General features: G+C 34.3%; 1 protein-coding gene across 1 annotated transcript; it reads right to left on the bottom strand.

Moving 5' to 3' along the window:
- Positions 1-7,028: 7,028 nt before the first annotated feature.
- LOC129321999 (GTP-binding protein At3g49725, chloroplastic) lies at positions 7,029-10,927 on the bottom strand (the record flags this gene model as incomplete). The annotated part of the gene is given in 18 exon segments (XM_054968031.1): positions 7,029-7,269; positions 7,271-7,523; positions 7,594-7,657; positions 7,660-7,701; positions 7,803-7,813; positions 7,816-7,921; positions 8,064-8,090; positions 8,278-8,419; positions 9,090-9,158; positions 9,563-9,595; positions 9,597-9,673; positions 9,782-9,823; positions 9,825-9,872; positions 9,978-10,040; positions 10,121-10,185; positions 10,746-10,781; positions 10,784-10,852; positions 10,855-10,927. Coding segments are annotated over 18 exon segments (1,350 nt in total), but the record flags the coding sequence as incomplete, so codon positions are not given.
- Between the last annotated feature and the right edge of the window lie 6,587 nt (positions 10,928-17,514).

Below are 17,514 nucleotides of genomic sequence, written 5' to 3'. Positions count from 1 at the left end.
TCTTTACAGAGAAGGAAGAATGTGGTGTTTTTCAACCCTGGATTATTAGTTTGCAAGTGGCATTTCTTGGGAAACTGAAAGTGATGATACATGTCCAGCCATGTTGTACCCGTTATGTCCTATCTAGGTGCTAATTATTTAGACATCCAGGATTTTTTAAACGACAGTTTGAAATGTAAAGTCAACTGATTAAAAGACGAGGGCTAAAAACAGAGCTGAAATTAGCCAGCGTCATTAATCAGTACACACCAAGCTAAGTGATGAAGGGCATATTATAATTGTATCATTATTATTTTGATTCGGTACTTTACTTTTCAGTCATGTAGACTTTTACAGTGTAGATGCCCCTTTTGAGGAATATCAATTAAGAGAAAACTGCATAATTGATTAACAACCCTGTTGCTCTCCAGCTTATGGTGACGAAAAGGTTTGGTCAGGACGAAGATAAACGTACAATTAATAATTGTGAAGGAGAGTGATGCTCTAACTTGATCCAATAAATACTATCTTCACAAAGAGTTATGTAAGATTTCGGCAGAATAATAGAGTGCAAGGCGGCTTGCCAATGTGAGTGATTGTTTGTTAGTTGAAGAATAGTTTTTTTTTTCTTTTGCCAAAATTAGTTAAATAATGGGTTTTTTTTCCAAAAAGAGAGCCAATTTTATTAATCGCTAGTTAAATAATGATTACTCGGTGATAATATGTCATTAAAATGATGGGCAAGAGCAATTACAGCATCATATATCATAAATTAATGTCATGGAGAATTTGTTAAAAAATGGGCAATGGTATAGTGAGCCTAATAACTATTTTCATATATTTCTTTCATCCCAAATTATAAAATATTTTTTAACAAAATTATATACACAAATCCAACTCATTAAATGCAATTTACATTCTTAATTTTTTTTATAAACTTTCAAAAATATCTTTTATTGATGAGAAACAAAGAGAAATAAATTTATTTAAAGAGTGAAATAAAGGGAGTAAAATTGAAATAATCATCATTAATAAAATCTTTTTTGAAAAAAATCTATTGTATTTTAGGATACTAATTAAGTTGCCTCTAGAAAAATCCCATAAAATGAGATTGATGGTGCATCATAAATTCTACGAGTTCTCTAGCTCCAAACCGTAGAGGTTGGAATTGTTTGAATTTGGAGCGCATCTCGCAACTTTAGCTGGGTAAATCAAAACATTTTTCATTTATTAAATGAATCAATTCAATTCCATGAAAGTTCTGTGTTTAATGAGTCCCGTTTCATTTATAAATGTGATTGACAATATGGCTGAACCACAATTGATACAATGAAATCATTTAAATGTAACTACTCTTGACATTATATAAACTCTCTGTGTTTCCGTAAATTAATAATATTAAAAATTGGATTAACTTGATTGGTTGAATTGGTAAACAAGTGACTCAGTCTTTAACTTGACCAGTTCAAAATTTTGATTGAATCAAGATTTGAGGAAATTGAGTTTAGTCGGTTAACACAATTTTAACCTAGAGTAACCCGAACAAGCAAACAAGTTGGACAAAATCAAATGAGTTGGTGTTTATTAATTTTCCCTCCTAAACAATGAAACATGTCGCCTTGGCCAATTGTTTTTTTTTTTTTTGGGGTTTTGCACTAAGAATTTATGCTAATTTTTCTGATAAGGATGTGGTAAAATTGTAGCTTGCAGATATAAGTTAATTTAGTGATTGAATAGTGTCTTCTGTGTAATATCAGCACTAAAATTATTGTTTGAATTAATATTATACTGGACATTAACACTTTGAATAATGATCAACATTCCACCTGCTTGCTTGATGATGAATGTCTTGTTTTTTTTTTTGAACATAACATTTTTTCATGGTTATATACAAAAAATTTTATATTTTGTAATTAAATTACATCCCTTTAATCATGAACGGTCAGAGTACTGTTAGATTATTGTTGCTAGCAACTATATTGTTAATCTAAAAAATATGGTTGAATGGCTGCTCCCTAAGTTCTTGTCGTTTATAAACTAAATAATGCAATAGACAATTGAATTGGTAGAAGTATATAAGCGTGCACACATGAGAATTGAGAAATGAAAGGGACCAGACACAGGGAAGGCAGATTGATGGAAGTCAGAAGAAACAACATCTCGAAGAGGTAAGTAAACGAAGAGGACCATGAAGTGGAGTCACAGTGCCTGGATGGTTCTTTCAATCTAGTTGTGATATTATCTTGTTAGAGCCACGTGGACCATTGAGAGTAAGTATGGGTCGTAGGCGAAGGGAGGGTCAATCTTAGAAGCTGTGGAGGATTTACAATTATTTGCCCAAGACGTCCAAATCAGGAAAAAACCCCACGACGGCGTGTGTTTCTTTCTGGCCCCTTTACTGCGGATTGACAGCCCGGCCTGATTTCTCTTTCGGCCCACTCAATCCTCCGTTCGCTCACTCTTGTTCCTTTCTCCCCCATCTTCATTCATTCATCATCATCATCATCATCATCATCATCATCATCATCATCATCATCATCATATGATCTCCTTGGTTATGATTATTATCAAATAGCACCTTCCAAGTTCTTGTCATAGGACTTATCCATCTTTGATAGCCCATCGTGTTCGTCCTTTAAATATTATTTTCATGTTGTGATTAAATATTTAGTGAATCAATTTAATTTTAATATTCTAATAAAATATATTCAGTTTGAACTTAGAGCTAAATCAATGTTTGTGATTTTCTTTCAAACAAGCATGTTAATCGAAATGAACTTTTAAGGTCAAATTAACATTTGGATTTTTTTTTCAAGGCTGGTGATAATTTTCTTTAGAATGAAGCGTTTTTGGTTTCTATATGTACATTCAAATTAAATTTTAATTTAATTTGTATACATGTATTATTCAAAATAAAGAAAAACATGGAATCTACAAGAAAATAAAGAGTCTTTGTTTTTTCACCAGAAGAGTCATTTGGTTCAAATAATTGTACGGTACTTTTCAAGGGTATTTTATTTTTTAAGTGTTTTTTGTTTGGAAAAATGATGATATAAATTTCTCTAGATTATGTAAATGATAATACAGTCCCTCAAAATGCCATAGTACTAATGAAGACCCTTTAAACTTCTTTTTCAATAACTTTTTCAAGAAAAATATTATTTTATCCTTATTAAAAATAATAAGATCTAATCACAACTTTTATTTTATAAATCACAATAATTGAATAAAAATCACAACTTGTCAAGTGTAATCTTTATTATTAAAAAATAAGTGCCAATCGTAACTTTTTGTTAAGAAACAACAACTTTTATTTTGTGAATCGTAAGAATTAAATAAAAATTATAATTTATCAAGTATAATTTTTATTGTTAAAAAATAAATTCTCAAAATAAAAAACTCCATTTATAACTATTGTTTAAAAAATTACAACTTTTCTTCAAAAACATTACAAGAATTGAATAAGAAATCATAGTTTATTAATAAAGGTGAAATAGTCTTAACTCCAAAAAAGTTATTGATAAAAAGTCTTTAAAAAATTTATTAATCTTATAACATTTTGATAAATCAAATTATTATTTACACAATTTGAAGGGATTTTATTATCATTGATCCTTTTTGTTTCCTCCTCCACTTCCCCCCATTTATTTGCTCAACTTTGAATAAAAGGAAGTGTTTCAATTATTTATTTTCCTATTCTCAAACCACGAAATAAAATCAATATCTGGTGAACATTTGAGCAACGGATAGAAAAATGGAATCTTTATTCTTTTGTTTTTTTCCCTCTTTTCCTTTGGTTTCATTCCCTTTCAGCAGCTTCTATGGATTTAGGTGGTTAAGAAAAATAAAGAAAATAAAACAGAAAAGAAAGACAAGGAAGCCTGTACGTATGGGTGGCCTCTAGACGAGTGCCTTGCGTCCAAAAAAATCAAAAGGCCCACAGGCCTGTCGTCATTCGGTAGCAAACAGAAAACTGGGTCGGGATCTTTAAACTTTGCTCGAAAGAGGCTCTTAATCTTAAATATCACGAAAAATGCCAAAAAACCAAAAGTCTCCCAATATATGCATGATGTGTTCTGCTTTCGATAGGCTACAATATCTTTTAGTGCGATCGTTCTCAATGAGTTTTGAGACCGTATTAACAAAAAGTCGTTCACTCTGTCACCCACTTCAATTTTACGGGCCAAACTAACTTGGTCCGCCTGGTTGTTAATTAGCAAACCAAGTTAATGGAGAGGAGTCAAAAGAAATAGAGCGTAATAATAAAAAATAAATGAGCTACTGATTTTGTTTGTTATGATAAAAATATAATCCAAAGACAAAGACGGCCTTAAGTAATTTTTCCTTCCCTTTAATGTCCACCACTGTTGACATCCACACCATCATGGCTTTCTCACTGACACCTGTAATGCCCTAACTTTATTAATTAGAAACTTTTTTTGAACGATACTAATTAAAAAATTAATTAAATATTATGGTAATAAAAATATTTAAACTAATAAAAATAATTGACATAGTGTATAGATTTAAAGTCAATTTTTAAATTTATTTTAAAAGATAATCATGATAGAAAAGAGTTAATCCATATTTTAAAAAAGTATCATGATTACAAAAATTTTATCTGCTAAATAGATATTTAAAATCTAGCCTGATAAAAATAATAAATTAGTTAAAAAGTTATAAAAGTTTGCATTTACTATCTAAAATTATAAATAAAATCCTACCATGGTAGAAACATAGAAAAGAATAAAAAAAAAATAAATATTCCATTCAACAAAAATTTAAGCTTATTAAGTCTGCAGACATACATGTCATATCTCACCATAAATACTCAAATATTATTTCAATATATGTCTCAACACTTAGAATTTTCTATTAAATATTTTTCTCTAATAGATCCATTAAGCAACTTCTATGGCATTAGGTCTCAACTAACAATACTCTTTGCAATCATCAATGAATAATAAACAATTTCAAACTCAACCCAAATGACAAATGAGTCCTATATTGGCAAATGATTATTCTATAAACTAAAATGGTATTTAAAACTTACTCAAACTAAGCCCCAAACTTCCAGACACTTTCCTTTTGCTCTGCTAAGCTTAACTAAAATTAAAGAAAGGGGTAAGCACTAACGTCTTAGTAACTCAGAATTTAACTATACATACACAAAATATAACTACACTAATATATGACAGATATACAAGTAAGTTCATGAGGATCATTCACTCATGAGCATAAGAATTTCATAGGACAATTTATAACCATTAAATGCAACATGCTAATATGCAATACCAATGTTCCCCCTTATCACTCCGTCCATCCTATCTCGCTAACTGGAACCATAAGCTTATATACAGTCTAGCCATACACTAGATTGACTAGAGCTTATTTGATGCTCAAAATGTACCCAACCAAAGGCACAAAGCTCAAGCCAAAACTATGTCTCCCTTCCTCAAAGAATCCAATTAGGAGGTGTCACCATCCTATGTTTTCCCTTTACAAATCTAGTTAGGTAAGTATTGAGGAGTGGGGCTCTAAAAGGAGCCAACCACTTTGCGCAAAGTAGAGGCAAACCATGTGGTCACTAACTCATATATACATCAAGCATCATCATCTCTTCATCAACCATTCCCCAATGCATGCTACACATATATAATATTCATATCGCATACAAGCATGCTCGAAAAAAATAAAAATATCTCATTTGATTAATTCAATTTACAAGTATGCTTGAAAGAAATGAACTACTATCAATAACATACAATTTTCATAAAATAAACATTATTAATCTATATTCACAAGCATGCTTGACAAGAAACTCTATTAATAATATATAAACAAGATACAAGCATGCTTGACAAGATTCAATTACATATAAATTTTTTCACAATTAAATTTACAATTATTCGCATTCTGCATCAACATAAAGCTTGCACATATATTGAAAAACTTTGAGTTACTTGTTCTCCTTGAGTTAATAAAATCCAAAACAAAAACAAAAACTCTTAGCGAGAGTCTACAAAAATCACATACATATAAAAATATTAATATAAAATTCAAAGGTACTAAAAATTACCCTAAAACTATTCTAAAATTATTCTAAAATTACTCTAGGACCTTAAGCTAACCTTTAGGAACCCTCAAAATCTCCTTTTAAATTCATATCTCTTCATAACATAATTATTTTGCTAGCTCCATGCATGTCTTCCACAGTTTGAGCATCATCTATAAATGGTTTGGAATATATATATATAATATAATATATATTCAAGTACCCTCTCCCGATTGTGAACGTTCAATATGAAAGGAAAAGAAAGGGGCAAGAGAACCAAAAAGCAATGGATGGGAAAGGATTAAAGAAGGAAGGGAAGGACATGAAAGGCAAGAGTTTTGGGAGACAAACCAATGATGTGAGAGCTAAATTGAACTTGCAGGCAGCAGAAGCAAAGCAAACGTTTGGATGAGGAAGCAATAGATGCAAACTAGGTTTTGGTTATTAATTAGGGCTCGTATGAATTTATAAAGTTTAAACTCAATTTTCTTTCCAGTTATTATTTAAAATTTCTTTTAAAAATTTCTTATAGATAAACAAGTTTAAAGATAACTCCAAAATTATTTGAATATATTTTAAACTTAATCAGATTTCTTATTATTATTACTACTTTTTTTTTATAAGTTAGTTTCACATATTTAATAAATATAATTCCCTTTAATTATTTATTTTTCATTTTTTTGGCCCAACTCATAAACCTATCTCATCTGAGGCCCAACCTAATTCAGGGTATTACACCACCCCTTCCTCAATCCTCATTCGGCCTCAGCCAATCTCCCCTCGGTAACATACACAAACTCCATTTAAAAGATAGAAATGGCCATCAGCGAGAAAAAACAACACAATCTCGAATTAGAGATGATGCTGTCCTCTGGTACGCCCACAATCTCCCATCCACCCCATGTAGAGACGAAGAAAATCCTCTGTCGTCAATATTATTATATGACAAAGGAGCCGCTGGGAGGTAGAGGCCTGACGCTTGTCCACGGTGGTGGAAGGTCATGGCTTCCATCCTACTTGATATTTCATGTATCTAGCTTGCCCTTACATAACAATAACAATAATACAGGAATATTGAAAAAGAAAACAATGCCTATAGTGCAAACTACTGTTCAACTGCTACGCCAGAGTTTTCTAATCGAGGGGGCCTCCATTTCCTATTGAAGATACTTCCTTCCGCCATTTTTGCAGCCTTTGACTTCTCATCCTGGATTTTTAGCTTCTCGTCAATTTTCCAGCAAATCTTGTAAACCCACTCCAGTGACAGCAGATGTTCTCACGTGGGGCCCAGACGGGCCCACAGTGTCCACATTAGAGGGCTCATTTTCTTGCTCACAAACTGTCCAGGGCAAAAAGGAATCAACTTCCTCGGCCGAAGTATCCTCATACAACCAGCCATCAGAATCACCCTGTTTTCCTTCCATGGCCTCCTCAGAACCCCACAATGGCGGCTCATTGACGTTATAGTTGTCAGCTACCCCCTCGACACCTCAATTTCTACATCAGGATTATTACCTGCCCCATCCTTTCAGGATCTGCAGATGCGACAAATTTCATACCATCCTCTCCGTTGAAGACGCAGGTTTCATCTCTTTCATCTTCACCTGTACCCTGATCTTCATCATCAAATATTGATCATCATCCATGCCCTCTTCTTCAATATCGATCTGAACACATTTCAGCGTTTACATGGAAACAGAATAAACTGATGAGATATGAAATTAATCCTATTCCCCTCTACATTAGAAGAGCAGGTAAATCTCATTACCTTGTTCCAAACTCCATCATATTCTGAAGCTTCTCTTCAGAGACTCCTATTTGTTGAAGAACTTGCAGCACTGTGGAGCGATGCTCATCAAGGTTGGGAGCACTGGAATCCACCACATGCTTCAAGAAATTATAGACTTTTTAGAAGAGTTGTAACACGACCAGCTTCTAAAGCGATCTTCTTAAAGCTTTTGGTCAAATATAACTAAAAAGCATGCAAGAAGAAACAATTTTTATTTATATTTGCAACAAAAGAAGTAACCTGCAAAAGGACAGCTCCCATGAGAATCTAATAACAATTAGGAACCAGAAATTACGTTAGATGCCTTCTGCCCTTCTGTGTGAATACAAGCATTGTTTTCCAGCAATCAAACTTTTTTTTTCAAAACAAGCAAGTCAACTTAGTCATCAGCCAAAAAATCCCAATGGATTTTCTTCTTTACTATATACTTTGATGCTTACTTTTTCTTTATTACCCCACCCCCAAAAAAGTTTTTATTTTGGTGAGAGTAGAGCTGGTAATTTGGACATGTCGGGCCCAGGTATATTCGGCTGAGCTTATTTAGGGTTGACACAAATAGGCCCAAATAGACAAGCCTAGCCTGAACCTCTTTCAAGCTTCAGGCAGTCAGAATACCCGAATTATCACCATTTTTTAATCTTTTAAATTAATTTAAATTTAACTTTTTACTTTAAAATTAATTATTTTTATTTTATAAATATATTTTTTGAGATACAAAATGATGTAGAAGACTCAAACTTTTTTAAAAAAAAATATCTGGGTACTAAAATTTAAAAAATCAATATTAAAATACAATTTTAAATATTTTGAGATTTTTATAGAATAAAAATCAATATAAATATTTTAAATTTTTTTTTAAAAATATATATAATAATGTACTTAAACACATAGTAATATAGTATCTTCATATTAAATGACCTAAAGCTTAAAAAATTCATTAATATTTAATATTTTTTAAAATGCATTTTTTGTTCTGATAGTCAGGCCAAGCCTAAACTTGATCAGGCTTCGCTTGAATTTTTTGAGTCTATTCGGGCAGTGTGAATAGGTCCAAACATTTAAAAAAAAAATGCCCTAAATTTTCTGGGCTTATTCAGGCTCATCAATATAGTGAAAATTTGCTATGCTAGAGGGAGTGGAAAAGTAAGACACAATCTTTGAAAACTAAACACATGAAGGAAGAAATAAGTTATGCCATAAAGGAAAGGCAACACCAGAGATCTTGAGTAAACGTTTTTCCAAAAAGCTCAGCATGTCAAAATATACCTTCGCCGCTGAAGCTGAAGTTCTGTTTCTCCAGCACCACTCATGAAACCTCGACCTCCACTTCCTCTCCTGAAATTCAGAACTCAATTTTCAATTTGACATTGAAACTACCCAATTACCAACAGAAGAAAAGATTGCATGGAGCACATACAGAAAGCAGCATGATACAAGATGCACGCAAACAAGTGTAACAGATGGTTAGAGAAGTGGAAAAAACTATACTTAGTGTTAATAATTTTGCATATTGACCTCTTCGCAAGCAAAAAAATGTTGCAAATGAACCTTGAACTGTGGAATACTATGTCCACATATTATCATTATTTCAAGTTGTGTCCAAGGAGAGCAGTAATTGCAATACCTCAAATTTTCAGAGTATACATTAATCCAATTTAGCAATTTATGTATGCAGGGGAAAATATAAGTTATTGTCTAAGAATAACATTAAACACTAAAAACATAGGCAACAAACCAACCCTCGAGCACTAACAACTTCAGCTTCTCCAGCAATCCAATGCATAGCGTCCATCTGGGCCACGGACACGAACAAGTCTTGATTTCTTATACAATAATGCAGCTAGTTCAGCCTACATAAAGATATAAAAACATGAAGGGTCATGACGAGACTATTAACAATGTTAACAAGAAGATAACAGTTGAGAGGTAATACTAATAATTGAGACAGACAACAATACCTGCAACTTTGCCTCCTTTGTAAAGGCATGAGCATTGAATATCTTCTATTATCAGACCCACACGATCCAGAACAGGTTTTCGCCAAACGCGCTGGTATTACATGGCATGGGACCAAAACATCAATTTGTCAGTCCACCAAAGTGAGAGAAGATGAATAGACATATAACTTGGCCTGCTATGTAAGTAGAAACTTACCTCCAGATTTCGCTGCTGAATCCCAGATAGTATAGCATTAACAAAAATAGCATCCACTTCACCCTGTTTAAGTTACATAGTCAAAATCATCTGCTAAATTGAAACTGATAATGAGTCACCAAGAAAAGAAAACTACTCTTTGCCTTCGATTCAGCAGCACTAAGATGGCATTTGATGTTCTGTACAGTGCCTGGTCCAAAATATGTGTCTGCCAAGTAAAAAATAAAGAATCACAACCACATATCATATTGTACACTTGAGTGTTCAACTGACACTACATACAAATATTACACGTCATTCCGCAAGTAGAAAAGAAGGCTGATTTTACTACGGCGGAATGGCAATTTATTAGTGTATATTACAGTCGTCATTAATTTGATGTTTGTAAATCTGTAACATGGCAGATAGGGAAAATGAGTCTGAAGCGCCTAAATTGTAAAGACGTTACACTGGACAGAACTAACTATTCCATTCAGATTTGAACTTTGACAAAGAATCTACAACTAATTTGAAAGTTCCCGCAAAGCGCTCATAGCCTCAGCATTGTTTCAAATTTAAACCCTCCCCTTCCCAGGCCTAAAGTCTTTCGATCGTCTGACCCAAAGCACGGTGAATTATGCAGCCAAGGCAGTTCTATTTAAAAACAATTGTTAGAGGGGTGTAGATTTTGATCCGAGACTTAAGTACAGATTCCCGCTATTATTGCGCAAAAGATTCCAATAATAAGACCGAAAAGTGTGATCCAAGCCGGTAAAGTTAGAGGCGGACCTGCTCGAGCCTTGTGGCCTTTCATGGATGGGTTTGAACAATAATATGGGGAGGCAAACCCTTATCAAAGAAGTCTGTATCGAAATACCCATCTCGCTGCTCTTCCGAGAGTTAGCAAGACAAAGAGCTTCGTTGAGCTTAGCCTGCAAAAATTTTATCGGACGTAGGCGGGGTTGAACAAAAACAAGTTAGGGGGGCTGGTTGGGTCCCTGTTGAAAAGTGATTCGACTTCATACGTGTCCTCCTTGTTCTGCTTAGGACGACGTGAATACGGGAAATAAGGAGTCCAGGTGGAAGGGAGGCGCAATTCGCGACGAAGTGGAAGGCAGAGACGGTGAGAGAAGACCGGAGAACGAAACGCGCGCCAGCTAAGATCTTGGTGAAAGATCCCAGTGAAGTGCGCAATCCAGAGATGGCTTTTCAACATTTCACACGCACAGATTGTCAGGTTTTCTCCAGCTTCAGCAGTTATTCGCGGTCATGAATGTGCGGAATGAGCACAGGCATCTCCGCCACATCATCGCGAGGTGTACATAACAAATAGTGGGCTCAGCATTGCTTTCTAGGCCGCCCTCTAGTGGGCTCGGTCGAAGGCTCGGATTAATTTTTTAATTTTGCCAACGGCCTTGTAACTCATTGACATCAAGTTCCCTGGTAAGTAGAAGATTGTGGGCTCATTTCATTAAAACCTCTCACATTGTTAGTGCATGCCCCCTCTAATTAACAAAAAAAAAAAGTAACAATAACAACATAAAAAACAACTTTATCTACTAGACGGGATATCGATTATATAAAATTATACAATATTATTGTACTTTATTATTAATTAAGCTTTTGAGAATATTATTAACTAGGAAGTCTCGTTCAATATTCTATAAATATTCTCTCTTGTCCTCCTCTATCTTTTTCCTTTTTTTTTTTTACAAGGCTCAAAATTATCTATCATTTTTTCTCAATGAATGCCATGCCCACTTTTTCTCATATATGCTTATTTTGAATTTTACCTTCCATACATCCATTTTAACATCTTCATATCAGCCACTTCAAACTTTTTACTCCCACTAACTCTTGAAAAACTCAACATTTACTGTTGTATAGTACAGTTGGTCTTATAATAATTTGATAAAATTCATGATGACCTTCTAATTTTACATATTTTAAGGTGTTTTATTCGTTAGTCAAAGAGTTCATCTAGTGATTTTCAATTACCTTCTTGTGTTTGATGTTAATTTGATGTTAGTTAACTTGTTTTTGTAAATAGTATGTCTTGACTTCTTTTAGATTAATTTCTATTATTCATTTGAGTTATTTTAATTTTAGAAACCCCTACAAAAGAAAGCATGGGTGATGTGGAGGAAAAAACTATGATAATTTTAAAGAGAAAAATTAAAATTTAATGTTACCTCCTACAACAACCACTACAGCAGGTCAGTGCCATAAAGTAAATTTTGAACCAAGTACAAAGCCCTCTTAATGGATTTCACACCAAAAACCCACAGTTTCACTTCTTTAGTTAGACTAAGGAGGGAAAACTAGAGTTTTTCAAATCAGACTTCATTTTTTAGTTAGACTAGGAGGGAACTAGAGTTTTTCAAATCAGACTTCATTTTGAAATGTCTCAAAAGTTGTTGGGGGAAATTTTTAAAAGTTTGGAACGATTTTGGAGCTTAGGAAAAAAATAACTCATCATTTTCTATATTTTCATTGAATTTTTCATCACTTTCCCCCTTCTTTCTCCTAGGTGTTTGAATTTGAACCATATTATGTTGTTGATGCTTTTTTTTTTAGCTACTTGTGGCTAAATTTGATACTTTAGAATCTTATGAATTCATTTATCTTTGTTGTATCTTAATTTACCATTATTTTGTAATTAATTGATGTTGTTTTAATTTTAATCTCAGTTTTGCTTTGCATTGCTCATTGATTGGCTACCATCAGGCAATAATTTGTAGCAGTAGGATGATTTTGGGAAAAAATTTTTGTTTGGATCATCAAAATAAAGGATTAGGATTAACACTAATTAATCTATTTTAAAATATGAATATATTTAAAGGACTTAAGTGATTATAGAAGAGGTTTAAATAAATAAACCATAGCTTATGATGAGTCAAAAGCACGTGAACCAAGAGAGGATTTGACTGGGAAATAAGACTTTGGAGCCATTATGCAGTGACAAGAGAGCACATTTGGTGCCATCAAGGGTGGTGAGCACCTGACGCAATTTGAATTATTCAGATTAAATATTTGTTTTTAAACACTTTTTCTTTTATTGTTTAAATAAAAAATTATAAATTAATAAATCTATTAATTACCAACAAATATAATTCATATTTAATTAGGCTAATTTAAATTTAATATTAATTTTTTATAATTTTTATAAGAGAGAATTACATCTGGCCTTCTTTCAAGAAAATTTATTATAGACAAGGACCAACAACAAGTCCCATTCAAAAAAAAGTAAGTCATTTTTATTTTAACAATAATTCATTTTACATTGGTCTTTATGGGATTAATTCTCTTAAAAGAGGGTTAATTATAATTTTTTTATAAATTGACCATATAAATTTAATCTATACTATTTTGAATTTGACAGTATAATAAATTAAAAGTTTTGAATATAAGTAGTACATCTATATGGTCAATTTATATAAACTATAAAAAATTTAATATTAAATTTGGACGACTTGATTAAATATAAAACTATACATATTGATATTAAGAAAATTTTTCAAAATTTTATAAATTTTTATTATAAACAAATAAAAAAATAAAAAATTACTTAATCTGGACCATTTAGATAATTTAAATTGTCTAAATTATTTCAGGAGTTTGATGAACACAGAATATGCTCCGTGACAAACTTTGTTTTGTTTGATAAAACGTTGATTCGAATACCATGCAGCAACAATTTCATTTTATTGTCTTTGTTTATCTTGAACTAGAGGCCTCTCTATTTTTTTCTTCATATTTTTCCCTCCACTTTTTCAGTCCTCACTCTTCATTAATTCTTTAATTAAAAAAATTATTTAATTAAATAATATGAATAGTAAGGATTGAGGAAGTGGAGCAAAAAGGCGGGGGTAAAAATGGAAACGGCGCTGGTCCCCTTATCCTTCTTTGGCGCCCACTTGAAGCGCCACTCCGTCCCTGGCCCTGATCGGGGGGGTGTTTTGGTTTGCGTCTTTAAATAATCTCTATTCTTCTTGCAAATGTGTAGTTCGCAGGATGTTTTCCCCAATCGTACTTCTAAGTTCTATGACTCTCATTGCCGGCATTCCAGACCCTCACACTGGGCCATTGGCCCAGAAGGCTGGCCCATTCCTTGTTCATCATCCGTAAGAGAGAGGTCCATGCAGATATGGGAACGCAGTGGAAGAGGCGGAGAGTTCAGACTTCAGAGACAGATAAACGGATCATTAATTGACGCTCGATTGGTTATAGATGTAAGAATGCATTAATCCATTTTTAGGTGATTGTAGCGCCTACTTACATGAAAAGGCGTAATTGAACGAACTGTATGCAATCTTTTGTTATAGAAAGCTTGGGACATCATCATTAGATCCAAGAACATGACAATTCACGCAGACGTCAGTTGTCAATAAGCTGTTACGAAGTGACCAGGAGAGATGCCCTCCATCATTGTCAAGCTTCCCGCTGGTAGCCATCCACATTCAATTCCAATCATTCTTGCAAATTTTGGTTCCCAATATAATAATTCATTCTACGCACTACTCTGCAATGAACAGCTTGCAAACAAACTAATTGATTGCCTGAACCTCTGATCAACCAAGAGGAGGAGATTTGGCGAACAAAGCAGCTTGGCTTTTGCTGCAACGACCGTCTTCACTTCCTTGAATCAAATCCGGATATTATAACAACCAAAATAACACTTTGTCCGACGGCAACCATTTTGATTCCTCCTTTTCCCCCGTCTACCGCATAAAGAGACATGCGTGCACACATGCATGTCTTAGCGTAAGAGCCACCGACAATGCTAATTTGAAAAAGTCACTAATATGTTGCACATTTATCGCCTCCTCCATGCACGCGAAGTCTTTTTTTGACTTCACCATATATATTTTGCTGTTTCCTTTTGATTTGTGTTCGTTGTTGCCGTCGGCATGTCACCCTTATGCATATGTTATTCACTTATTCTCTCTGTTTCTTTTGCCTTGTTAGAATATTTGGACTTCATACATGCGAACTTTTTCTTATTAAGACATGGAAGGACACGCCCACTTCACTAAAGGCAAACCAAACAAACCACGAAAGGATCCCTTTATTACAGTGTATTTACTATTCTTTAATTCATCCACGTACGTTGCTGCCTGCTGTACCCAGGATCTCTCTTTGACCACACGCTTTTCACATTGATTTTTCACCTGCATCAATTATCCAACATTTTGAGCTAACCCGACAAGCAAAACTAAGCAGCCTGTAGTCTTACCGCAATTCCATATTATTAGTATCTTGATTGTGAGCGATCGAGCTGATAACTTCATCTCGTTATCTTTCCCCTTTTACATAGCCACAAGAGAGAAAAAAGAAATGATAGCTCTCGCGCTAACGCACATGGAGTTTCATGGGTGAACGCTGGGATGGGATGAGATTGCTTTGACGACCAACATCGTTAGAAATGCAGAGTGCTTTGGAAGCTGTGAAAGTTTTCCCACAAGATAGCTTTCCAACACAGCGGGAAAATGTTAAATGACACAGGCCACCGAGTCATCAATCAGATCGCTAAAGCCCTTTTGACGGAATCTGATTTCGCACTCACTTCCTCTTGCTTTTGAATTAGATCAACGGAATATGCCCCTTTTAGACAAAGTTTCACAACAAAGGGGGATGAGTAATGATGTCCATCGACGGGGACTTGGGGAGAACCAGTAGCGCCACCATAACATCATACCTTTCAATTTTTTTTCGGTCAAAGGATTTTTTCAAATATTATACATGTATATATATATATATATAGAGAGAGAGAGAGAGAGTTACCATATCACCGCAAGCGCTGAGTAATTGAAAACACGCTGCGCTGGTTTCCGTAACGACCGAACACAGGTTAATCTTTCGAGCAGGGCCGTCTCATATATTTAATTCCTTAATCATTTTAATTATCCTTTCAATCATATAAGCTTTTTTATAGCATTGTCGTTGTTATCACTTACCAGTAATGATTCCATAAATTTTAGCAGAAAAGATTTGAAATTTTGGTAATTCTCTTTCATCGGGAAAAGCTCAATTAAATGTAAGCATCAAAACCTGTGAATAAGAACCCCCACCATCCCTAATTTCACCACCAAGAAGCCTACTAACCCTTTCTTCGCATTGTGCTGCAATGAACAGCTTGCAAACAAACTAATTGATTGCCTGAACCTCTGATCAACCAAGAGGAGGAGATTTGGCGAACAAAGCAGCTTGGCTTTGCTGCAACGACCGTCTTCACTTCCTTGAATCAAATCCGGATATTATAACAACCAAAATAACACTTTGTCCGACGGCAACCATTTTGATTCCTCCTTTTCCCCCGTCTACCGCATAAAGAGACATGCGTACACACATGCATGTCTTAGCGTAAGAGCCACCGACAATGCTAATTTGAAAAAGTCACTAATATGTTGCACATTTATCGCCTCCTCCATGCACGCGAAGTCTTTTTTGACTTCACCATATATATTTTGCTGTTTCCTTTTGATTTTGTGTTCGTTGTTGCCGTCGGCATGTCACCCTTATGCATATGTTATTCACTTATTCTCTCTGTTTCTTTTGCCTTGTTAGAATATTTGGACTTCATACATGCGAACTTTTTCCACTTCACTAAAGGCAACCAAACAAACCACGAAAGGATCCCTTTATTAACAGTGTATTTACTATTCTTTAATTCATCCACGTACGTTGCTGCCTGCTGTACCCAGGATCTCTCTTTGACCACACGCTTTTCACATTGATTTTTCACCTGCATCAATTATCCAACATTTTGAGCTAACCCGACAAGCAAAACTAAGCAGCCTGTAGTCTTACCGCAATTCCATATTAAGTATCTTGATTGTGAGCGATCGAGCTGATAACTTCATCTCGTTATCTTTCCCCTTTTACATAGCCACAAGAGAGAAAAAAGAAATGATAGCTCTCGCGCTAACGCACATGGAGTTTCATGGGTGAACGCTGGGATGGGATGAGATTGCTTTGACGACCAACATCGTTAGAAATGCAGAGTGCTTTGGAAGCTGTGAAAGGTTTTCCCACAAGATAGCTTTCCAACACAGCGGGCAAAATGTTAAATGACACAGGCCACCGAGTCATCATCAATCGCTAAAGCCCTTTTGACGGAATCTGATTTCGCACTCACTTCCTCTTGCTTTTTGAATTAGATCAACGGAATATGCCCCTTTTAGACAAAGTTTCACAACAAAGGGGGATGAGTAATGATGTCCATCGACGGGGACTTGGGGAGAACCAGTAGCGCCACCATAACATCATACCTTTCAATTTTTTTCGGTCAAAGGATTTTTTCAAATATTATACATGTATATATATATATATATAGAGAGAGAGAGAGAGAGTTACCATATCACCGCAAGCGCTGAGTAATTGAAACACGCTGCGCTGGTTTCCGTAACGACCGAACACAGGTTAATCTTTCGAGCAGGGCCGTCTCATATATTTAATTCCTTAATCATTTTAATTATCCTTTCAATCATATAAGCTTTTTATAGCATTGTCGTTGTTATCACTTACCAGTAATGATTCCATAAATTTTAGCAGAAAA

Source organism: Prosopis cineraria, unplaced genomic scaffold, assembly GCF_029017545.1.
Source record: "Prosopis cineraria cultivar Desert tree isolate PC_DT_omini unplaced genomic scaffold, ASM2901754v1 PC10, whole genome shotgun sequence".
In the NCBI taxonomy this organism is placed as follows: Eukaryota; Viridiplantae; Streptophyta; class Magnoliopsida; order Fabales; family Fabaceae; genus Prosopis; species Prosopis cineraria.
The sequence above is the reverse complement of the archived record's forward strand: the minus strand, read 5'-3'. Positions and strand labels throughout refer to the sequence as shown.